We start from the raw sequence: 25,330 nt of genomic DNA, 5'->3' as shown, positions 1-25,330 counted from the left end.
AAGAATAAATGGCCTTAATGTAATGTCACCCGCGCCCGCGGTCCGTGTCAGGATGGGTCAACCCGCCGGGTCGGGTTCGTATTTCCGACCCGTTTCCTACCCGGGTCGGGTTAGGTGTTTGAACCCGGGTCAGTTCCGGGTTCGACCCGAACCCGACCAGTGACCCGAAATTGACACCCCTGTTACTTACCATAACCAGTTATTAAAAGGCCAATTTTTTTTGGAAGCAGCTAATTTGTTGCCAAATTTAGAGGAAACAGCCGGATTGAGTAAAAATTTTAAAACGAGTGAATTTGCCAATCATTATGGCGCATTAATTGAATGCGCACTCCTGATTGATGCATTCAAAGAATGCGCCTAATGTCTCGGCGCATTCAGTCAGCTCGGTTGCGAAATTTAAAGCATTCAACTGCATTCTCGTCCACTGTTTCATATTGACGGAACAGCACATGACTGTTCATCCGATCCGATGATTAAAGGATGATTTGATATTTCATTTTTCTTGTAGTTAAGTTCATATTTACAAGGTGGGGTTTGGTGCTTACCTGATTTTATTCCTAGAGATGTGCAGGATTTGATCTCTGGTATTCCTCTTACTATTGATAATACGGCACCTCTTTCTTGGAAATCAAGGATTAACAATAAGACTTCTTTTTTCAAAGCTTTTAGGCTTAATTTCTATAAGGGGATACCAGAAGTTTCTTGGGCTAAATATATATGGCATAAAAGGGCTGCTCTAAGGTTTTCCTCCTACTCTTGGCTCTTGATTAAAAATGGGCTTAAGACAGCTGATGTCTTAGCTAAGAGGCATATCTACATTGATCCCATGTGCCCTCTTTGTTTACGGGAACTGGAATGCTCTTCTCATTTATTCTTCCTCTGTGACTTCTCTTTTGATGTGCTCGCTGGGTTGTTGCCGATTCTCAACTGTTTTCTTCTTAGACATTCACTTTTGCAGCTTTTTGAATTTCTGGATGAAATTAGCATCTTTAATGCGGTGGAGAAGAATTTTTGTTATTTTGTAGTTTGTTGTGTCATTTACTTCTTGTGGAGAGAAAGAAACGATATGAGATTCTCGGGCACTACTATGACTTTTCCTGAGATGCTTAAAAAGATCACTTGGGCTATTTCTCTCAAAGTTTATAACTGTAAATCCTCTGAGGTGCTCCGTGCTACGTTCCCTACTTGTTTTAATGTAAATGTGGATTCATTGGGCATTACGGGGCGATGATGAGTGGTTCCCGCTCGTTACCCCCTGGATGGCCAATGTTTGCTGCTCTTGCGGTTTCGCAATCTGGCCTGGCACGACAATTCTGCACCCTGCTTTACCGTCTTGGGCTGCTGATTCTTGGCAACCGGGGTAACTTTCTTCTGGTTGGATCGGTTTCTATTGGGCATCTGAGCTTTCACCTGATGGATATTGTTGCCCTGAGCGGGTTCCTGTTTTTCTGATCCCCAAGCCCTTTATTTTTCAATTTTGTTTTGGGTTTAGCGTTTACATCAGTTTGTTCCTTTTAGGCTATCGAAATTGTGTTTTGGTTTTTTCAGCCTAGGCTCCTTTTTGTAAGCCTCTCTTTTTTGGTATATTAATATATGGGCGTTGCCCCAATTTTTCCCAAAATAAAAAGTTCATATTTTTCATATTGGGTTGAGTGAGCTCATATGATTTTTTTTTTTTTTTTTACGTTTGAGCAAATTTAATATAAATTTACATACCCATCACATATGCCAGTTTTTGACGGAAAATTTAGAAGTTCTAAAAATTTTAGGCTTTCTGAACATTGTATAATATGCTTTGGACTTTTGAGCAAATTTATTATAAATTTACATACCCATCACATATGACAGGTTTTGACGGAAAATTTAAAATTTCTAAAAATTTTAGGCTTTCTAACATGGTATAATATGCTTAATTTATTTTTCTTATATCAAGTAATTTTTTTTTATTACTGTAACTTGTAATTATTATGAGTAATTTTTTATATATTTGTTTATGTTGTTTGTAGAATGAAAATATTTAATTTTTTTTAGTATTTTTAATGAAAATTTGGTCTTAAAATTATATTTGTTATGGTAGGTGATATTAATATTTATTAAAAAATATCGATAAGGTGAATATTATAAAAATCATTTATGGAAAAGTTTTAATGTAAGGAGTAGTATTATATACGCAACTCTCTTTGGCCTATTGGTTGAGAGCTTAGGCTTCCAACTAAGAGGTCCAAGGTTCGAGTTTATGTGTATGCGTTATGTGTGTGAGTTTGCCTTAAATGGCCTAAATGTCCCAAAAAAGCCTTAAAATTATATTTGTTATAGTAGGTGATATTAATATTTATTAAAAAATATCGATAAGGTGAATATTATAAAAATCATTTATGGAAAAGTTTTAATGTAAGGAGTAGTATTATTCGTATTTGTTTTATTTTTTTAATTATTTTGAATGAATGAAAGTAATAATTAGATTGAAAAAAATTTAAAATATATCTATTTATAGCTTAAATTAAAAATGTAATGATACATATCTACAGTTATAATATAATATATAAAGTACAATTAGACATAATTAAATTATAATTTATTAACTGGTAGAATAATAATAATTGACCGAGAGTTTATATTGTGATCTATTTTGTTCTTAAAATAAAATTTTTAGAACGATATTGGTTTAATTTTAATTGAGCTGAAGAAGCAAATTTATTAAAAAAATTAGAAAGCACCACACACGCCAATTGGTTTGGCGCATTCATAGAATGTACTAACAAGTTGTCGCATTATTTGAATGCGCCAAACATATATGTGCATTCTCCAATTTCCAATAATTTGAATATGGAAAGCGCTAAAATTTATTAACTTGACATTAATGAAATTAACAGAAAAAATAAGTTCAACCATAACAAGCATAAAAGACATTGACATTATATTCAAAGAGTTTTTTTATTGCAATCATTATGAAGTTGTATTAACTTCAAAGTTGATTTATGACTATGCGCGTGCGGGCCTGGAGTTATGTTTGGGTTGGGCAACAACCGAATTTTTTTTTTTATACCATTATTAGAAGCACTCCCAATCTGACGCATCAACAAAGTCCTTCCTCTTTTTATCAGGCCAATATATCAGATTCGCATATGTATTAGCGAGGAATTTACCCCTCTGCAGGATGTCATCTTCGGTAGAGAATGCAATGTCTTATATCTATTGTTGGGTTGTCCACAATCACCTGAACCGATTCATCTTCAAGCCTTCTTGTTTCAGCATGTCTTTCCTTAAGAATCTTCACTGGTGCTAGATATTCAAATATTTTTGTAAACTCTACATATACAACGATATTATTTGTTCTAGCATCCATCAACATGTACTCACAGACCTCATCATTGGTGACATGGGTTGCACAAAATCCACCATTATCACGAAGACGACATGTGAGCTTAATAGTGTTTGTTGTTGAATTTATCCTTAGTGCACGCATAGTTCTTAGTTTTAACATTTCAAGAGAAATATTGTCATCGATAAGGAGCGGTATATTTCTTCCGCCAATATAAGTTGGTGTGAATTCGTCCGAAATACGTAACTCTCCATCGAAATATAGCATCGATTGAGACATACTATCAAGATAAGAAAAATTACATAAATATTTTGTTTATGTTATAAAGTTTAAATTCACCAATACAATTCTCTAATATAATCATATCTCAGGAAACATTTGAGGGGCCTAGGTCATATATAAATTTAATTATTACACAATTATTTAGATAAGACATCTATTTATTTAAACAATTCAATTAGTAGAAGTCAACTACTAATATTGTGTGTTTAGTCTTATGAAGTAGGTAGTGTTACGATTTCATCATACGATCTTGTTGCTAGGGTAGTGTTATGATTTCATCATCCTTTTCTTGGTACCTTACAAAAATTATGTAGATTTAGGAATCCATGATAGGACAACAAAATCTACATCTCGATAAGGACTCATTAGATTACTTGTTTACACAATATATATTTACAAAAAAAAAATCAATTTACTATAAATTTTCTATTGAAGCTAAATCATGTACATCTTATTATTTTGATAATTTATTTATCTTATCATTTTCAATTATGATTATTATATGAACATAATTTTTTATCCATATCATATTTATATATTTTTGTCCTATCTCATTTCATTAGTTTTGTAGGTGCAACCATTATATGTCTTCCCATTATAGTGACATGCTATATATGTATTTTTTGTGGTCCTATTATGTTATACTAAAGAAGCAAATTATGATACAGTGGTAAAAGTAGTGCATAGATGTAAAGAGCAATAAAGTGTCATAAATTATTGGTGGGAGTATTTAATTTTATTCAAGTCAAAGAAATCCTTAATCGAATTTAACCTTCTTCATTCTAATTAAAATTTATTTATTTATTATTATTTTTTTAATTTTTACAAATACAAAAAAAACATATTAAATTATTTCTTTTTATATCTTAATACTAATCTTAATTAATATAAACTTAGCGAAGATATTAACCTTTTTTTTTTTTTGCTTAATTTTAATTCTTATAAATTCTTAAAATATTTACAAACCTTTTAATTGATCATATCTAATTAAATTTAAATAACATTTAAGTTCTATTTAGATATCTTATTTATCTACATCAAAACAGTTCAATTTTCTTTTTTATAAATAGATCTATTTTATAAAGAGAATAGAAAATATATAACTAATAACTAAGAAATACAATAAATTGAAATAGTTAATAAATGAGATAAAAAAATTGATATAATCAACAAATTGAACTATTCTATTTTCATTTCAAGGTTGACTCTTACTTATAAAAGTAGTTCAGATTACACCATTGATTTTTTGTGGTCTGACTTCAACTATTGCTTCAAGTCTTTTCTGTATTTTTGGATGGGTATTTATACTATGCTATATTTAATTAACAATTTTTCATCATCTCGTGCATGAAGAAGTTAAGTAGCAGGTGTTTTTTGCTCATAGGATAACAAATTTTGAAAAATGCAATTAAGGTTTGCTGCATTAATCATGTTGATTTATGGGAACACCTTGTTTAACCGTTGTTTTATTTTAAGCTAAGATAGGTTATCCTCGGCCAATAAAATTTATTTATTCATAATAGTAGTTAAACTAGTTATTAGGTGCATTATTAAATAGCTTTAAAGATAAATTATAAGGCTTGTTTTCAATGCAAACTATAACTGAGTTGGAAAACTTCGCTAAGAGTTTGGTATCTTTAATAGGAAAAAGAATCTACAGAGATATATTTCAGAATTTTTCCCAAAAAAAAAAAAATTTCAGAATATTGAAGAGAATTGTTTCTCCTTGGTATTTACTTTTAAAATCGGACCGGACCGGCCGGTTCAACCGGTTGAACCGCGAACCGGCCGGCCAACCGGTTATGGTTCTCTTGAGAACTGTTTTCGCGTCGAACCGGCGTTAGACCGTTCGGACCGCCGGTCCGACCGTCGAACCGGGAAACCGGCTCTGGTTTCGGATAACCGGGCGGTTTGGGTAAATTGTGTTCTGAGCCGTTGGATCTGATCCTACGGATAATAAGAGATTAAGTTGATAGAAAACAAAAAACCCTACTATTCACATATTCGCTATTTCGTTCAGCCTCGTTCCGTCGTTCGCCTGCTCGCTCCCCATTCACGACCGACGTTCATCTCTTTCGCCGACCGCCGAAGGATAAAGGATTCTCTTCTCCAACTCACTGTGAGTTCTTCACACGCTTCTCCTTCTCCTTGCATTCGGTAGTAGGCCGACTGCCGACCTGTTTTCACATTTTCAATTTTCCTGAACTTTTCCATCTATTCTAAGATTTGTAGATTACTACTTACGGTCTTGATTTCTTGGTTTGTGAGTGTTTTTTGTATGAAAAAATGATTTAAATTCATTAACTCTAACTTCCGGTTGTCCCCGTAACTCCTAAAATTTCTTGATTTATTTTTCATCTCATAGCTTTAATTTCTTGGGTATCTTTGCTTCTGTGATGATTTATCATTTATGTTAATAAGGTCATTTATCCTCTTATGGTCTAATTTTGTTCTTTTTAATGAATTTGGTGAATGACGCATGGTTAATTTATTTCGGTTAATGCTAATTTAGGAGATCTTTGAAACTATTGAACTGAGAAAGTGAAACTTTGATTTTAATTATGAATATGTTTTGTTTTTGTTATCAGTTGATTCATATATGAAACTTGTTTGATCTTACAGATATGTTATGTTTTTGTTTATTTGTATCGTTTTTAATCCCTTTGTTGCCATTTAGTTTGCTTGTTAAGTTTGATTTCTTTAATATTTCATAGGTGATTTATTATATATTCATTTGTTCAGTTATCATGCCATTACTTATATTTAGTATGACATGTACTTAATGTTCATTCATATATGTAAGTAGTTTTATAATCCTTAACCTCTATACAACGACACAATGCCATTATTAGATATTCTGCGATCAAAATGGTTGCTGAACATCTCATGAGAAGTCTTGATGCAAGGAAGTGGATCTGTGGTATGAAAAAAAAAAAAAAATCCCTCCTTCCAGTTCATTGACCGGTCCGATTTTAAAAGCCTTGGACTTCAACTCTGTAAAACATTAATAAGAACTTTTATAATATCGTGTATATATCTTCCCATTATAGTGACATGCTATATATGTATTTTTTGTGGACCTATTATGTTATACTAAAGAAGCAAATTATGATACAGTGGTAAAAGTAGTGCGATGTAAAGAGCAATAAAGTGTCATAAATTATTGGTGGGAGTATTTAATCTTATTCAAGCCAAACAAAAATTTTTTTTTTTTGGGAAAATTGACGGCATAGCCCGTTTTATTTAAATCAAAGAAGCTTACAGGTACAAAAAAGAAAAGAACAATAACAAAACAGCCTAGTAACAAGCTGCCAAAAATAAACTAAACGAGAAATAAAAAACTATTACTCTTCTAAAGAAAATAGAAAAGAACGGTCAGACAGTATTTGTTTGGCTAGAATAACTGTCTGTCATTGATTCAAAGAAGAGATCTTCAAGCTCGAACCCGGCCAGCCAAACAAATCCTTAATCGAATTTAACCTTCTTCATTCTAATTAAATTTTTATTTATTATTATTATTTTTTAAATTTTTACAAATACACAAAAAAAAAGATTAAATTATTTCTATTTTATATCTTAATACTAATCTTAATTAATATAAACTTAGCGAAGATATAACCTAATTTTTTGACTTAATTTTAATTCTTATATATTCTTAAAATATTTACAAACCTTTTAATTAATCATATCTAATTAAATTTAAATAACATTTAAATAAAACCTCATTCCTATTATAATATATCTTAAAACTATAAGATAATAATTACTAATTTTAAAAATATCTTTGCTATTTTCACCGAAAAATTCCTATTATAATTTTTTGTAATATTTACTTGTTTTAAAAATAGCTCCCTATGAATGTAGATCTTTATGCTTGCTATTTTTTGTTCTTCTCGGTTGGCATTTTGGAACAATTATTATGTCCTCCGACCTCCGACCGGATGCAGAGAAACATCCGGTCGCAGGTAAAATCCCGCTATCCCGAGGTGTACCGAGTTAAAAAAACTCGGTACACCTCGGTACAGCGGGATTTTGCCTGCGACCGAATGTTTCTCTCGTTCGGTCGACCGGACCAAATAAAACTTCGGCATTTTGAGTCCAAATACCCTTAACTCTAACCTCTTTCTCTCACTCTCTTGCTCTCTCTTTCTCTCTTCTGCATGACAGATGACTCAACACTCCTCCGAAGTTCACAGATCTAATAAGAGCTTTTACACTTTAACACAAATCTAAAAATAACAAAATATTTACATAAAACTAAACTTTAAAATGAACAGAAGTTTAACAAAATATCCTAAAGTAACAAATTATAACAAATAATTTTGAATATAATTTTTCTACTAAAACAATAATAAATACAGAGAAAATTAAAATTTCACATAACAAAAATTTCCAGCACAACAAAATAACAAAATACCATATTTCAATTTAATTCAACCACAAAGCAACTACAAAATAACAAACTTTCCTCCACGTGTCACAACAACTATAACACAAAAAATTAAAACATTTTCGTAGCATAACTGAAAAAAATAAAATAAAATAAAATAAAACTCACCTTTCTTCTGAACTCGGAATCCGTATCTCACAAGTTGAATTTCCTCACTACCCAGAGCCCCGTTTTATAAGCCTCGGCTCTCTCCTCCCAACCAACTCATTCAATCCCGCACTAAATTTCATGAGGAATCCCGGATTAAGCGGATATGGTCTCCGCTAAACCACAGCAAAAACTGAAAATCACTGTGGCCAGCTAGCATTTCATGTACAATGCGCCATCCTAAATGATGCATTTAGCACAATGCGCGAACATATATGGCGCATTCAGTACAACGCGCGAAATGAATTGGCGCATTCAAAGAATGCGCCTATTAGTTCGTCGCATTCTTTGAATGCGCCAATCTTGACAACGCATCTGCTCGATTTCGAATTTTTAAAATTTGCTGCTGCTTTTCCTAAATGCCGCATAAATCCTGCTCCTTCTGAAAAAAATGGCCTTATTAAAATGTATAAACCATGCCATCAAATAAAGGAGATCATACTTCTAAAGAAGAATTTGTGAAGAACAACATAAAATATTCAACTGCAATTAATAGCATATGTAGAAAAAGCAATTTTACTCATGGTTGATCATTTGGGCACTTTGTCATGATTTCTTTTACCTTTGCTTTGGTTTTGAAGATTCAATGCCATTCTACGAGTCTTAGAGACTTTGTAGTTCAATTCTTAGAGACTTTGATTTTAGCCAATATGGGCTTAGATTAGATTAATTTTGATGTCTTGAGTTCCTCTTGTCGAGACATTTAGTCTGGTTATAAGTTTACTAATACTGGAAATAGAATGATTTCAATTTTAATTTTGAAAATATCTAATTCAATTATATCTCGAGATTCATGTCTGATCTTTGTTGATATATCATCAAAAAATTATCTTAATCAAACACAAATCTCGAGGCAAATTCGAATAGAAAACTTTTGAAATTAAATATGAAGTCATACGAACTCTGATTTTGGCAAACTAATGGTTGAACTGAACGTCTCGAAAAGATAATCCCAACGACACCAAATTCAATCCAAATTTGAGCCCAAATGGGCTAAATCGAGGGCTTGAAATACATTTTGAAGTTCAAAGCATAAATTGGATGATCAAATGATATCCAAATATGACATGTTTATAGTCAAATCGAGCGGTTTTACGATACAAATCCAACTAGCCCAAGATCATCGAATTCTGATCACATTATTAAGGCACTTATATATTTGATAAATTTTCTATGATCAATGGAGTCAATATCGATCGTCCATCTGAAACACTCCCAACATTTCCTTGATTATCTCCTTGTTGATTAGTCACGCCAGTCTCAAAAAACTATAAATAGACCTTTCATTATTCACTAAAGGGGAGAAAAGCAAGAAAAGGAAGAGAAGTGTGAAAGAGAAATTTGTGAGCTCTCTTACCACCCGACCTCTCTCTCGAACATTGTCCGACCATCGATCACCGCTGGACTTCTACCCGGCCTTCGGCCATCGCCAAACTTCTGCCCGGACTTCGGCCATTGCCGAACTTCCGCTCGATAGCCGTCAGACTTCTACCCTACTACCACCATCAAACTTCTGCCCAACTGCCATCACTCCCACGAAGTTCAATCCACTTTATGGGCTATTGTAATATAAATGTCCTTAAGTTTATGAACTATCTTTATAATCTATTCAAGTAATAGGAGAATCATTATAACTGGACTTGGCTTCGTGATTTTTCTCTTTTTCAGAATAATTTTTCATGTAAAAATTCTAATGTTCCTAAATTCTCTTTGTGTTGTGTATCCGTACAATGCTAAGATGAAAAATTTTCTTAATTGACAAACAAAAATATTCTAACCCACACCAAAATGTTATGATATAAAAATATATCTCCATTAATGTAAATTTTTAGCACATAACAATATTACATGATATAATATATAGTTTTCATGTATTATAAGTTACCCTTCATAATATGCATATTATATATTTTGTTAATACTGTATCTTTTATAGAAAGATTGTTTATGCATCTCCAAATACCACAAATATATTATAATTGATGTTGTGCTAATTTATCTACGTTAACAATTAACATACTCCTTTTACCTGACAGCCTGATCGAAATCCGTATCTGCACCTTGTCGGCGCATTAATTGCTCCAGTAAGCTATCTATCTCTTTACTTTGCCTATACATCTCGGCAGGTATCATTATATATCTAATAGTTTTTGGTGGGTATTGAAGCCCCCATAATTTTATAGGTTGATATGAGTGAGTACTTAGCATCGATAGATACATCGATTTTTATTTTTAATCATTGTATATCTTATATTACTATAATTCTCATTACGTAGTGTGCAATATTTAGTCATGCTATGACTACGATAAATTTTTATATGCGGCTTGAAAGTTTACAATCAGAGCAAAGGGTAACAAGCCTCAAGACGATCAATCCGTGGCAGACTGCTTTCAAAAAGCATGAAAAGTGGGTGGGTATAAGTGACAGCACATAGTTTATTTCATCCCACTTTGTACCGAGTGATATCTTACTCTGTACCGAGTGCTATCCTATTATGTACCGAGTGTTATCCTATTATGTACCGAGTGTTATTTACTGCTTTACCTCATAGCCTACTATGTACCGAGTGTTATCCTACTATGTATCGAGTGTTATCCTACTCTGTACTGAGTGTTATTTACTGCTTTACCTCATTCCGCTTATATATACTTGTAACCTGTTCAATTATAATATATATACGCTTTATCATTCTTTGTCTTTCTGCTTCGTTTTCCTTTCTTTCTCTCTTGGCTGTGAATCTCTCACAATAGGTGGGCATGACATCCGAAAGTCATCGTGGGCGGGCGCGGGTGGGCGAAGCCCGTCCGAGTAAAGCATAGATTACCAATCCCCATATATGATTTTGATCAAGAACTCTCATCTATCAAGCTAAGCCCCGAGAGCATACCGACGATCCGATAGATTATTCTTAGCTTTAATGTCTTGTTCAATGCATCGACATGAAAACACCAATATCCAAATTCTTATTTTACGCCAATCCCATATTCCCATTGGTCCTTTATTAAGGATTATTTAGAAATATCAACTAAGGGGTGTAAGTAAATAAAATTGACTAGTGGAATAAATTTGCAACGGTGGAATTAAGATTTTTGTTTAATTTCTAATGGGAACACAAATCATTGAATTAATTTAAAAAAACATTCAAAAGCAAATCTTATATCAAGATCCTGATTCATTAATTTTTTGCATTTATGCAAGCATTATTATGAGTGATACGTCACAAAAATATTGTCTGATCAGGCATGAATCTCGAAGCAAAATTAAGTTGAAATATTCTAAAATTAAATATGAGATTGTCCAAATTCTTATTTCAGCAAACTTATAGTTGAACTGAAAGTATCGAAAAGATCAACCCAACGACACAAAAAATCAGTCAAATTCATGAGCAAATGAGCACAAATCAAGGGTCCAAAGTATATTGGGAGGGTTCAAAGCATAATTTGAATTACCAAACGAATTCCAAATGTAACATACTTTAATCAAATTAATCAGTTCGACAAGATGAATCCAACGAGCCCAAGATCGCCGAATTCTGATATCATTAAGACATTCAAATGATCAATAAACGGTCCACGATCAAAGGGATCAATATTGGCCTTCTATTTAAACCACTCACATCTTGACATTGATCCTTTTAAATATTTATAAGTCATGCCACTCTCAAAAACTTATAAATAGCCTTTATTCTTCTCACGAAGGGAGTAAGAATAAGAGAAAAAAGAAAGAAGGAGAAGGGAAGAGTTTGAGAGTTTACTTGCCACCGACCACCGCCAGAGTTCTTCCCAACCATTGATGGACTTTCACTCGTTTGTTGATCACTGTCAAAGTTCTACCCAACCACCGTCGGACTTTCCTCTGTTTGTCGACCTTGGTTGCACTTTCACCGGACTTCCGCCCAGCAACCAACTATCGTCGGACTTTGTTGGACTCTCGCCCGATCATCGATTGTCGCCAACTATGACCTCTACGACCAACATCACTGGCTACGGTCCTTTCAGACCTCCATAGCTAAATAACAATCATCATGTCCTCTGTCATCCAATGACAATAGTCCTTTCGATCTTCGTGGCCAGACTACGAACTTTACTACATCCATTGCTCGCCGACTACGCCCCTTCCGACCTCCGTCGCCATATTATGGTCTTTCCGACCTCTGTCACTCTCCGAATATGGTCCTTCCGACCTTGGTCATCGGACTACAGTCTTTCCAACCTCCGACACCATCATATGATTCTTACGACCTCCATCGTCAAGCACTGATCTTTCTGACATATGTTGCCTACCGACTACGGTCCTTCCGACCACTTTTACCCGACTATGATTTCTCCGACCTCCATTGCCCGCTTACTTTGGTCTAGCCGACCAGATAAACATGTCAATGCTATCTCTTTTCCACCATGTAATGCACTCTTTATAATGCATATTTGAAACATCAATCTAAGACCTTCCCATCAAGGAAGTGCTTCATTTGTAATCGACTACAAACACTAGTGGATTTATTCAAACTGGGTGAGGCCCCATGATTTTTTTCCCATTTTCTAGGTGTTTCCACATTAAAAAACTTCTGATGTTTCTCTATCATCTATTTGTGTGCTGAGGTTTCATTTCTTGCTAAGACATAAAATATTCTTTCTCTATCGCTGCAAATTTCTTAGCTCGCAACAATGAGTGATGTTAACTTAACCTATATGAACATGAAATTTATCATTCTTTTTTTTTTCAATTCCATATTCTTTTTGTGTCAAAACTGAAAACTTATCATTTTTTTTCTTAATCCAGGGTCTATAGGAATTTCATCAAAATTCAATTCTAAGCGAGCTTGTTTGGATTCATATTAAATCGGGTCGGGTTCGGATTGACCCGAAAACCCAAAGGTGACTCGGGCTGACATGTTTAATATTATCCTATTTAATATTTTTTTTTTTTTTTTCAAATCTTATTCAAAGTTTCAAACTATCTTATTTAATATAATATATAAGTATATTAATGTAAGTTTATAAACTGGCCACTACAGATTAATTTTTTTAATCTTGTTCTTATTCTAGTTGAATTTAAATGATTTGTTTATTTATTTTTATCTTAGATGCATTGTTTTATCTATCCAATGGTCAAGTGTCCAATAATTTTTTTAAATGCATTGTTTTATCCTGCGATTTTCTGTCAGCTAACATGCCTGAGACCCCGACGGCTCTGTGGTAGCTCACAATCACATGACATTGCTATCCCAGGACCCATCCCCTACGTCTATGCAAACACCAAACTACAACCTGGACGAATTCTTGATCTTCCACATCATTAAAAAGTGGCGTATTTGTGTTCGCGGGTCTGGTCGGGTCAACTCGATAACCCACACGGGTCGTGTCCAGGTTGGATTTCCTGACCCATTTTTTTTCTTAACCCGTTTAAACTCAGGTCAATACGGGTTCGACCAGAACCCGAGCCGCGGACCCTTTTTGACACCCCTAGCCGAAGCCCATTTCATTTAAGTGAAGTAAAAAATACAAGTGAGTAAAAAGAAGCAAAAGACTAAATCCCAGCTAGCTAATCACATCAAAATGCCAACGGTGGGGTATAAGGCAAAATTTTAATAAAAAAATACAGGAAAACCGAAAAAAAAGACTCGTAATGCAGATAAAAAATGAGCATCCAACAAGCGGAATTGTCATGGATAATCCCCTGGTTGCCAAAAAGTGACCGTCTAAAGGGTAGCTGGTTTGTATCAGCATTCATCATTGTCCATCAAAAAATCGTCGACAATGAAGATCAACATATAGGCCTCGATTGCTACAAAAGACCATCCAAAAGGCCTCAATAACCGAAGAAGAAGAATCTCTCAGAGATCACCCTGAAAATTTTGAGCAAGCAATAGGTTCATAAACCAGGTATCCATCCCAAAAAGACTGATAATTTAGAGAAGCAGGTGTTGAAATAAGTGAAAGCTCTTATATTTTGATGTTTTAAAAATGGCAGCCTTCTTAATTTTGCAGCAATACTAGTGTGGCAATTAAAAGAGTGACCAAATAATATGTTGTTTCTAGCTCTCCAAATGAAAAAGATGGTTGCGCAAGTCAACAAGTGATAAAGGTTTCTCATATAATTAGAGGCATTGAGTGTCACGCCCCAAGATCTAACTTGGAAAGAATGTCAATCTATTTCTCAAACAATTTACCAGAGCTATCTAAAACCTTCAATTAAACGGTCTATCAAACATCTATAAAATTTAAAACATCAATATACAAGTCGATTCATCTCAAAAGGTCATGTACAATACTCAGGAACTACACCACAATCACCAGTACTGAAATCTATCCTGAGTACAAAAGAATCAAAATCATCAAAAGACAAAAACCTGAAGATCCGGATCAATTCCTATCTTCTGCTCCCTTGCCCTGACCTGAAAATATCAACCACATATAATGAGCTTTACAAAGCCCAGCAGGTCACCTAATACCTATAATTGAGATCAAAGCACGGCGATGCTATCAATATGCATGTCAGTCAATCAAATCATATCAGTCAATGGTCAATTAATCTATGCAATACGAAAATCCATAGTCAATAAAACCAGTCAATGCAGCAGCAAGCAAATCAATAAACCAAGCTCAATCAATCCACGTCAATCTCGAAGAAATCCGTACACAGAAGAAAATCAATCAATCCGTCAAATCAGTCAATCCGTCCGTCAAATCAATCCGTCAAATCAGTCAATCAAATCAAATCAAATCTATACTATTAAGTCGATAAAATCAATCGAAAAAGTAATACGATAAATCTCAATCTATCCTATCAATAAATATAATTATTTTTAAAAATAAATTTAATTATTAGGTGCAGAGTGCACACCATCCGTACAAATATTAACGAGTGCTCGGTACCCAGTAGTACCCAGCGATATCGAGCACCTGTCAATACTTATGATGGACAATTCTCCGTCCACACTCCACACCTAATAATCTCTCTACAATTGCAGTTCTCCGTTCTGTGCAATCTCCGCCACAAAGGCTTTCCTTCATAATTATTACCGTCACTTTACTTCATAAGAATTAATCTTCCTCATGAAGTCTTCTAATCTGCTATACGAAAGTCTTTGCCCTTCTCTTTGAGGCTAAAACAGTAATCCACCAAGTCAGTAACGCCCTTTCGGCGTCATCCTCGTACGGCCGTTAACCACTTTCCAGATTCTTTACTTAGCCGTGAGATCTGGTTACCAACCCCAAAAATATGCATCATATTAAAAAAAAAGGCATAATTAATAAATATGCAGTATATATTAATTGTGAAAACTTATATAATCGTTATTAAAAAAATAATTAAAAGATTTATTTTAATACTTAATTATTTAAGTTTTTAGTACAGTTAAAATTCTAAAATAGATTAACATTATTATTTTATATCTTATGTAATAAACTAATAATAACAAAAGTTTAATCAGATAAAATAAAATAAAATAAAATAAAGCCTCTGACGCGCGAAACGAGTCGTCGCGAGTGATGGTTAAAGGAGGGAATTAGAAATTATAGCATTCCATTTAAAAGAAAAAAAAAGCCAGGTCATAAGTCTTTTTTATTTGGGAAATTATCAGTCTTTTAAACAAGCTGTTCGGCCTCGAGGCTTCTTTAACACGCTATCTCACACGATTTAGTACCCTCAATCGACACAGATCGCCTCGACGTCTGTTCTGACCGAAGAGTAGTTGATGTCTAGTCGCGGCGGGGGAAGACGTGGAAGCCGCGGCGGCGGCGGAGGCGGCAGCAGCGACGCCCATTATGGGACGGGTATGCATCATCAGCCATCGCACGGGGAGCGTGGCGGTAGAGGACGAGGCAGGGGAGGCGGTGCGCCTCCTCATCATCAGGAGAGGACGAGGGCTTACAATTTGCCGGAGTCTTCATCAACAACTCTAAGTAGGGAGTTAGAAGAACGGCTTCATATCAGTGGATCTTCCGGCCATCCGGCGCCTACGCCGGGAACCCCATCCGGACCTCCAGTGGAGGCTCCCTCAGTGCAAGCATCTGAGGCTACCGGCACTTCACTCCCACCGGCGTCGAGCAAGGCTCTGGTTCATGCGCCTCGTCCGGGGTTTGGAACGGTCGGGTTGAAATGTAAGGTTCGCGCTAATCATTTCCTAGTCCGCGCCGCGGATAAGAATATATCTCAATACGAGGTGAGGCTGCTCTTTCCTATACTTGTTTTTTTTTTCTTTTTCATTGTGTGCGATTTCATTCTTTCGATATTTTAATTAATTTCTTATACTACTCCTTGATTTGATTTTTTTGATATTTTTAAGTGATTTAGAACTATTTGGAGCTTTTTGGATGCAGGATTTAGCCTAAATCCTGTGAAGCAGCAAAAATGTAGAACAGCAAAAATTGTAGAAATATACATATAACGACAGAGAAAAAATGTTGTTAATTAATAAATAGAGTTAATAGATGTTAATATGTATAATTATATTAGTTTATTTAGGATTAATAAAAAAATTAATTAAATTGTGTATTTTATTAGTTTAGTAAATTTTTAATCAATAATTAGTTTGGATGTTAATATATAATAAGTATGTTTCAGTATGATTTAATTTATGTTATGTTGAAGATAGATTTAAGTTTTAATTCTTTCTCAGTGAGAATAATGAAGCAATATGCTATTGAAGAGTTTTACACAAAAGATGATTTTAGGAGATGTGATGCTCCAATTAATATTGTTGAAATTTACATATGGGAAAATTAAGGATTGTAGATACAAAGTAGGAAAATGTTCTAAATACGTTTTCATGAATTAAGGTTTAATAAATCTAGTGCAGGATATCTAGTCTTTTCGCTACTAAAAATAATGATGAATAAGCCCGATCTTTGTTTTTTTTTAATATATACAATTTCTAACAATATGAGTAGGGCAATATATTTTCATTTAGTTGAATGAGTATGGCCAGAAATAAAGGTTAATTCCTTTACGTTGATTCCTGAAAGATTTCTAATGGTCCTTTTGTTTTTGATAGTTTTATTTGCCAATATGTGAGGTGGCTGTTATGAGAAGCAACTCGGTTTGGTGTAAAATTTCCTAGTGTTTTGTTGGAAGTCTCTTGATTAGGAAAAATTTAAATTGTGAATTGATAAATCATGTGAAACTAGTGGTTTTTTTTCTTCAGATTACTAATGATCTTGTTCTTCTAAAGCTATAGTATTTCCGTCTTAATTACTCCTCTGTTATGAAAATATTTAATTACATTCTGAGATTATATTGTTCTTTGCTTTATTGACCAAGTAGTTCAAAATTCATCCTGAGGTGAAGTCTAGAGCAATAGGCAGGGCCTTGATGAAGAAATTGACTACGCAATTTGGCGAGTCACACCTCGGTCAACGTATGGTTGCATATGATGGTCGTAATATCTTTTACACGGCTGGATCTCTTCCATTTTCGTCAAAAGATTTTGAGTTAATTTTGTCAGATAGAGATGGGTAAGAGTTTAGTTTAGTTTCATTCTTTTGTGATGTCCAAATTGTTATACTTATTCATATGGTATTAAATAAACTTTTTTTTTATGATTTGATTTGAAAATAGAGGAGCATGTTGGGCATCTCCTACATTGTATATCAGTAAAGTTTGATACTTTTTTATCCAAAAAGGGAGTTCTACTGGGAAAACTATTAGGTGCATAATACACACTACCAATAATGGTGTGTACAAGCGTGTATAGAATTTGATGTGTGCATAGCTGTCTTAAAGCATTGTACCTATTTGCATCCTTTTACTCGGTTATTTCACTTTTTCTCGTGCATATTGTGCACCTAATAATTTTACATCCATTTGCTTTACACTTATACACGCTTCTGCACAAATCTCATTCACACCTATACACACCCCACCTATACCACATCTTATTCTACATGTGTATTATGCTTCTCCAATAATTTCTTTCCATGTGCATAGGCTTTTGCCTATACACATACCTGCACAAATCTTATTCACACCTATACAGACCCCACTTTTTCCACATTTTATTATATATGTGATTATGCTTCTCTAATAATTTCTCTCCATGCGCATAGGCTCTTGCTAATGCTTAGGCAATAGTTTGTTAATTTTCATGTTTTTTATTTAATGTCGTATAATTTTTTACAGTCGGGACAAAACTTACAGAATTTCTATCAAATTGGCAAAAGCCTTTGATTTGTATTCTCTATGGCAATTTTTGAGGGGGGAGCAGAGAGAATGCCCTCATGATATCATAGCAGCTCTAGATGTGGTCTTGAGAGAGTCTCCTTCGAACAAGTATTGAAATAATTCAAACTATATTCTGATATTTCTTTTTTTTTTATGCTTATATTTTTTAAATTAAAATTATCTGGTATTCTTGTATTAGCTATGTTACAATCTCAAGGTCATTCTATTCACCCGAGTTTGGCTCCAATAATATTGGCGAGGGTTTAGAATGTTGGAGGGGTTATTTCCAAAGTCTTAGACCAACGCAAATGGGATTGTCTTTGAACGTTGGTAATAATTTTTTTTTTAAATTTTAATTAAGCTATGTCTTCTACATGCTTGGTTTATCTTATGATTGTTTATTTTATGTTGTAATTTTGTCATGATAAATGTGGCCTTTGTTTTAAATTTGCAGATATTTCAGCAACATCATTCTACAAGCCGGTAAATCTTCTAGACTTTGTTAAGGAATATCTTAATATTGAATCTATTCCTCGGAGTTTAACAGAAAAGCAACGGCTTGAGGTATTAGTTTCTATTTTAATTTGAGTAGTTTTTCTTTCCGGCTTGAATCATATGCTTTCATTTATTATATTCAAACTACATGATTTTTTTTCTTTTTGCTAATATCATATAGCATATAAGAGTAGTGTACCTCTGCAAAATATTTTTTTTTTTATCTTAGTTATTTAATTTAAGTCACTTGTATGAATCTCTGGAATTTCAGTTACAAAGGGCGTTGAAAGGGGTCCGTGTTGAAGCAACTCATATTTCAAATATGTGCAGACGCTATAAAATCACAGGGATTACATCACAGTCTGCGAGTCAGTTGATGTATGCTATTTTCTTGTTTCTTTTTGTCATTGTTTTTCGGATCCTAAAAAAAAGTTTGATTTTTCAGCTTATCTGGCCATTTTTAGTCATTACTTTTCTTCAACAGGTTTACCCTTGATGATCAAGAAGGAGCTACGAAGTCTGTGGCCCAATACTTCAGAGAAAAATACAATTGTATTCTTGTGTATGATTCGCTGCCTTGCATAAAAGCTGGTAGTGATAGCAAACCAAAATACTTGCCAATGGAGGTTCTTTTAAACTACAATACAAATTATTTGCTTCCCAATTTTTGTTCAGCTTTGACCCTATAGCTCATAGTTACTTAGGTATGCAAAATTGTGGACGGACAAAGGTATATTAAGAAGTTGAATGAACGACAAGTAACTCAAATATTGAGATCAACTTGCAAGCGTCCAGCTGAGAGGGAACAAAGCATTTTGCAGGTTGGTGCATTTGATTTAAATCGAATGTATAACTTTACTTTGTTGATGTTTGAGCCTTGTTCTTAACTTTGTTGAATCTAGAATTTGTTATACTGATATCTCAATTGTTCTTTTAGTTGGTCAAGAAAAATAATTATAACATTGATAAGTATGCTAAAGACTTTGGTATTGTGGTTGAACCTAATCTTACCACGGTTGAAGCACGAGTGCTACCTACCCCAAGAGTAAGTAGCTTACCCAGTCATTATTTTATCATTTCCTAGTCAGATCAAATTAATCTCTTCGACGTGTTTTCTTATATTTAGCTAAAGTATCATGATAGTGGTCGTGAGAAGATGTGTCAACCCACTGTTGGACAATGGAATATGATTAATAAGGTGACTTTGGTCTTTAATTGATGCATTAAATTGCCCTAGACCATTCTTAGCTGCAATGAATTTAACCAATTTCTATATTTTTTGTTTAAATAATTGTTGTTTTATTGACATTAAAGGAATCCTTGTTTTGCTTGTGCAGCGAATGTTCTTTGGTGGTACTGTTGATGCTTGGGCATGCATAAGCTTTTGTCGTCTTAATAGAGATATTGTTCATAATTTCTGTCGTGAACTAGTTTCTATGTGCAACAACATTGGAATGGTCCTTACATTTAATTCCTTCTGTCTTGAATTGTGGTTTATACCCTACCATTCGTGGGCAGCTCATTATCATTTAAATGTAGGTTTTTAATCAAAATCCTGTAGACATTTATTCCCGATCACCAGCACAAATAGAAAATAGCTTAAGGGAATTGCACCATCAGTCTATTGAAGTCTTGAAGCGACAGAACCAGAAGCATAAGCAGCTTCAGTTGCTAATTGTTGTTCTTCCAGATGTTAAGGGTTCATATGGTATATGCCCAGTCTTGAGCTTACTTCTTTTATTTCTAATTCTTCACTTTGAATTCTTATCTTTTGATCTTTGTTTCACAGGAAGGATCAAAACAATCTGTGAAACTGAGCTTGGTCTTGTTACTCAATGCTGCCAGCCAAAAAACGTATTCAAGTCAAATAAACAATACCTTGAAAATTTAGCTTTGAAAATCAATGTGAAGGTTTGTAATTTTTTCAGTTATCTTTTGCAGGAATATTATTCTTATGCTGCTTTTTAACTTTCCCTTCAATGCAACAGGCTGCTGGTTGTAACACTGTTCTTGAAGATGCCGTATATAAACGAATCCCTCTCATATCAGATGCACCCACTATTATATTTGGGGCTGATGTGACCCATCCAGCCCCAGGGGAAGACTCTTCCTCATCCATTGCTGCGGTGTGTTACTCTTTGTGTCTAATAATGTTGGTGGCTCTTCAGTTATACTTTTTTTTTTACCCGTTGGATTATCCTGTAGGTGGTTGCTTCTATGGATTGGCCCTGGGTAACCAAGTATAGGGCTCTTGTATCTGCCCAGCTGCACAGACAAGAAATTATAGAGGATCTCTTTAAAATTACTGCAGATCCCCAAAAGGGCAATATTCCCGGGGGGATGATAAGGTTGGTCTAACAGCAATGGACAGTTACTGAAGAGTAGAGTTTGACTTTAAACTATTAATATATATATTTTTAATATCAACAGGGAGCTGCTTTTAGCTTTCTTTAGGGAGACAAAACACAAACCTCATCGCATTATATTCTATAGGTTTGTTATGTGATAGTATTTTGAGCTTCTTACTATATTTAAGGATGCACAGCTGGTAAATCAAGGAAGATGTGATTATTTATTGCAGGGATGGTGTTAGTGAAGGCCAATTCAAAGACGTGCTTTTGTTAGAAATGGAAGCTATACGAAAGGTTATTTTGTGGTTATAGTTATTATAATATGTTCTAAATTTTGCTATTTATAATATGGCTTAACTGACAACTGATTTATATAGGCTTGTGCCTCTTTAGAAGAGGGGTATCTTCCACCAGTTACCTTTATAGTGGTGCAGAAGAGGCACCATACTCGTTTATTCCCTGAGGTACATGGTAATCGAAATATGACTGATAAGAGCGGGAATATATTACCAGGTACTGTTTATTTCACTAGAGATTATTTTGTGCTGACATCGAACACAACTTACCGTCCAGAGGCGAATCAGGTGCAACCATGTCATCCAGTATCGAGCAGTACCGAGCCGCGGTACCGAGTAGGGGGTGACGTGGTACATTTTCATTGGATTCTGGATGACGTTCGGTGTCTGCACAGAATAATTTGCCTTATTTCATGGCTCAAGTAATTTTATGTTTCAACTTCTCATGTCATTTCTGTTCTTAGGCACGGTTGTTGATAAAAATATTTGCCATCCCACCGAGTTTGACTTCTACCTTTGCAGTCATGCGGGTATTCAGGTAAAATTTATTTATTGTATTTAGCTTTACAAAGTATGATTCTGCTCGTATGGCTGCTTTGAATGACCAAGACTTGCAGGGCACAAGTCGGCCTGCTCATTATCAAGCTCTCTATGATGAAAACAATTTTTCTGCTGATGGACTGCAGATATTAACCAATAACTTATGCTACACGTAAGGGTGTTCTATTTACTACTATTGAGTTTTTTTTTCCTAAACTTATTGTAATATTATTTTTTTGGACAGTTTTGCTCGATGCACACGATCGGTATCAGTAGGTTGTTGTCATCAACTATTCTTTCCACTCTTGATTTTTGTGTTGAGATCAGGCTTGTGGCCTGACGGTGGATGGAAAACCTTCTTCCTACTCTCGCTTGGGCTCGAATCCCTATATCTGTCCAAAGATTTTTTGTGTTTGACTTATTTATCACCATTATTAATCTTGTTTTGCAGTTCCTCCAGCGTACTATGCACACCTTGCAGCTTTCCGTGCGCGGTGCTACATGGAAGGAGAGAGTGAATCTGGATCAAGTCAACATAGGGGAGTAACACGCCAGCGAACTGCGGCTATTTCAACCCTTCCAGCAATCAAAGAAAACGTCAAGGATGTGATGTTTTATTGTTAAAGATAAGCCGTGGATGATTTAAAGAAGTATAAACTTTTAGTTTTTTTTTTGCTGTGGTGAAAGGATAGTTTGCACTAGTACACATAGAAATACTTGGATACATCAAGTCTTTCATTATTTTTGCAGCACATTATTTTGAGTTTTTTGCTATACATAAAATTTTGTTTGAATCTCTCTGTTCTTATATTGTATAAACTATTATGAGTTTGTGGGGGATGTTAAGAGTTATTAGTATTAATATTGTTTTGTATATTTAGATATTTATTATGAATTTATAATATTTATTGGGATTCTCTTTTATTATATTTATAAGCTGATTATTATTTTGGCCTTATATAGTCATGATTGCATTAGAATTAATAAAAAAATATAAATTACTATCTTTTTTTTTTATGAGATATCGTGGCTGCATTAAATAAAAATGGTATGCTGGTAGGGAACATAAAGGCTTTAACCGTAAGTTGTTGCAATTTAAAACTTCATATCTGCGAGATTGTCGTTGTTGCAAAGCATCCGTTTGTGGCCAAAATTGCTATGTGGAGTTCTTGTCATGATATTAAACATCTTATTATGTGAGGGTAATTTCATTGGAGGAATTAGGTTAAGTGCCTGCTGGATGGTATGGTATATTTTGGCTGGTTGGATTTTTTACTTGTATTGTTTCAATTAAAGCTACAAGAGAACCAAACATTCGATGAGCTATTTGGTGCTCGGTTCGATTAGAACTCGTTTGTGATCGTTTAACTAATTAAACAAACAAACATGAATAATATTTTAAATACTCGGCTCGGTTCGGTTTGTTTGCCATTGTAGTTTCAATTGGTTGCTTGAATGGCTATCTCCACAGAGCACTCATCTGGGTTTTGTTGTTATGGGCACATGACTTTGTTGGCGGTTCTGAGCCTAAGATAAATCTCATATTCTGGTGGTGGTTGGAAAGTCTGAATTTTGTCTGTTATGGGTTGTGCGGTAAATTAAGGGCTCTTTTCGATAGTTCTTTCTAGCAATCAAGGGGGCTTATCCTGATCGAGTTTTAATCTGGTGTTTTGGATGTCCATTCTGAGTTCATTTTTGGACTCTTTTATTTTTCCATACTTTTATTTTTTGCTAAGCTTTTGGCTTTTAGCTGGGTACAAGAATGACAAGTACTTTTTTTTTAGTTTGGTTATATTAGTTCTTGTTGTTGGTGGTGGAGATAGTGGTGGTGGTCTGTGGCATTGTTCGTCAATGGAGGTGGTGGCAATGGTTGAAATGTTGGGTAGTGGCGATCGTGATTTGGGGCAGCATTAAGCAAGGTGGTTTGCGGTGAAAACATGTTCTATCTAAAATTAGGAGAGTGTACTTGTGATCTAAAAAATAAATTAAAATGTTTGCACTACGTGCAATATTTTCAAAACCCATATTATAGAAATTTTATAGCATTATGCACAGTATCAGTTTATCCTATATTTTGCATTGTGCACAGTATAGTTGGACCAAATGTCTAAACAACAAAAAAATATTTCATCCATATTAAAATAAATTTTATAAATTTGTGTTTAATATATTATAATTCTGTTTCTCTAATAGAGAGGAAGGTGAACATCTTGCAATCTGCAGGTTTTTTTTTTATGCACAGTATCAGTTTATCCTATATTTTGCATTGTGCACAGTATAGTTGGACCAAATGTCTAAACAACAAAAAAATATTTCATCCATATTAAAATAAATTTTATAAATTTGTGTTTAATATATTATAATTCTGTTTCTCTAATAGAGAGGAAGGTTGGATTCTTATTTCAATTAGACTGGACTCTATAATTTTTTCCTCGCTAGATTTTCTATGTTAAAATTTTAAAGTTTTTGGAAAATATCTCTCCATCTCAACAAATTTGTAGCACCTGGCAATATTGAATGGTATTTAATAAGAAGGTTGATAAGCTGCCAAGCTTATCAAGCAGTTGGCTCACTGCACCATTTTCCCTGACATAGTTCGTTGCACCTTTTCAAAGCTGAATACACTTAGCCATTTGATCTATGACCAAATTTTCTAACCATCTGATTATAGCTGCATTGTATCTTCTTCCTCATAATATATATGTTGGGATTGTAGAACTAGATATGCAGGAAACTATTTTCCTTTGAGTTAATAAGATGAGTTTACGTTGAGCTCTCTACATTTCTACTATTGCATTATCCTTGCAATCTGCAGGTTTTTTTTTATTCTTATCATGGTATCAGAGCTTTATGTTGACCTCGTTTTTCGTACGAGTACACCGAGGGTCTTTGATCGGTCTAACTAAGCCTCGTCGAGTCCAATGCGAGGTCGAATCAACTCGACTTGAGTCGGATTAGACTCGACTACGTTTAATTAGGCTCGATTAATTTATTCTGGTTGCGCCGAGTCCGATTTGATTTAAATTGATGTTGATTTTGGGTGGGTTCAATTTCACGCGATTAAATTCATTGAGCCAGCTCGAGCCCAAACTAACTCAAATCAATTCAAATTTGGACTTGAGTCTAACCCGATCCATCCCATATTAGTTTAATTGGGTTTCAATTAAATCCATTTGACTTTTTAAGCGGTTTGAATTTGATTCCTAAATCAAGAAATGCAACCGACGGCTCCGATTTAGTTAAAAATTTGATTCTGCCGTTGTCGCTGTCCCCAGCCGCGTGATAT

At 34.3% G+C, this 25,330-nt stretch overlaps 1 protein-coding gene across 2 annotated transcripts in view; it reads left to right on the top strand.

Moving 5' to 3' along the window:
• The window catches only part of LOC110098812 (protein argonaute MEL1-like), a 47,031-nt gene extending 24,125 nt beyond the window's left edge, over positions 1-22,906 (top strand). Inside the window, exons 1-22 of one of the 2 annotated variants that reach the window (XM_020825748.2) lie at positions 15,773-16,365; positions 17,466-17,656; positions 18,321-18,470; positions 18,562-18,692; positions 18,817-18,926; positions 19,129-19,235; positions 19,342-19,483; positions 19,562-19,678; positions 19,795-19,902; positions 19,984-20,055; positions 20,195-20,314; positions 20,397-20,565; positions 20,647-20,768; positions 20,846-20,983; positions 21,063-21,205; positions 21,288-21,350; positions 21,439-21,502; positions 21,586-21,721; positions 21,969-22,042; positions 22,122-22,216; positions 22,289-22,320; positions 22,496-22,906. In XM_020825748.2, coding sequence (XP_020681407.1) covers positions 15,898-16,365; positions 17,466-17,656; positions 18,321-18,470; positions 18,562-18,692; positions 18,817-18,926; positions 19,129-19,235; positions 19,342-19,483; positions 19,562-19,678; positions 19,795-19,902; positions 19,984-20,055; positions 20,195-20,314; positions 20,397-20,565; positions 20,647-20,768; positions 20,846-20,983; positions 21,063-21,205; positions 21,288-21,350; positions 21,439-21,502; positions 21,586-21,721; positions 21,969-22,042; positions 22,122-22,216; positions 22,289-22,320; positions 22,496-22,668 — 2,925 coding nt within the window. In that variant the 5' untranslated portion in view covers positions 15,773-15,897 and the 3' untranslated portion in view covers positions 22,669-22,906. Of the gene's footprint in view, positions 1-15,772; positions 16,366-17,465; positions 17,657-18,320; positions 18,471-18,561; positions 18,693-18,816; positions 18,927-19,128; positions 19,236-19,341; positions 19,484-19,561; positions 19,679-19,794; positions 19,903-19,983; positions 20,056-20,194; positions 20,315-20,396; positions 20,566-20,646; positions 20,769-20,845; positions 20,984-21,062; positions 21,206-21,287; positions 21,351-21,438; positions 21,503-21,585; positions 21,722-21,968; positions 22,043-22,121; positions 22,217-22,288; positions 22,321-22,495 lie in introns of those variants that run through there. The other variant, XM_028701196.1, reaches the window with a different exon arrangement.
• The last annotated feature ends 2,424 nt before the right edge of the window (positions 22,907-25,330 follow it).

This window comes from Dendrobium catenatum, unplaced genomic scaffold, assembly GCF_001605985.2.
Source record: "Dendrobium catenatum unplaced genomic scaffold, ASM160598v2 fragScaff_scaffold_1645, whole genome shotgun sequence".
NCBI lineage: Eukaryota > Viridiplantae > Streptophyta > Magnoliopsida > Asparagales > Orchidaceae > Dendrobium > Dendrobium catenatum.
Note: the sequence above shows the minus strand (reverse complement) of the source record. Positions and strands in the feature narration are given on the sequence as shown.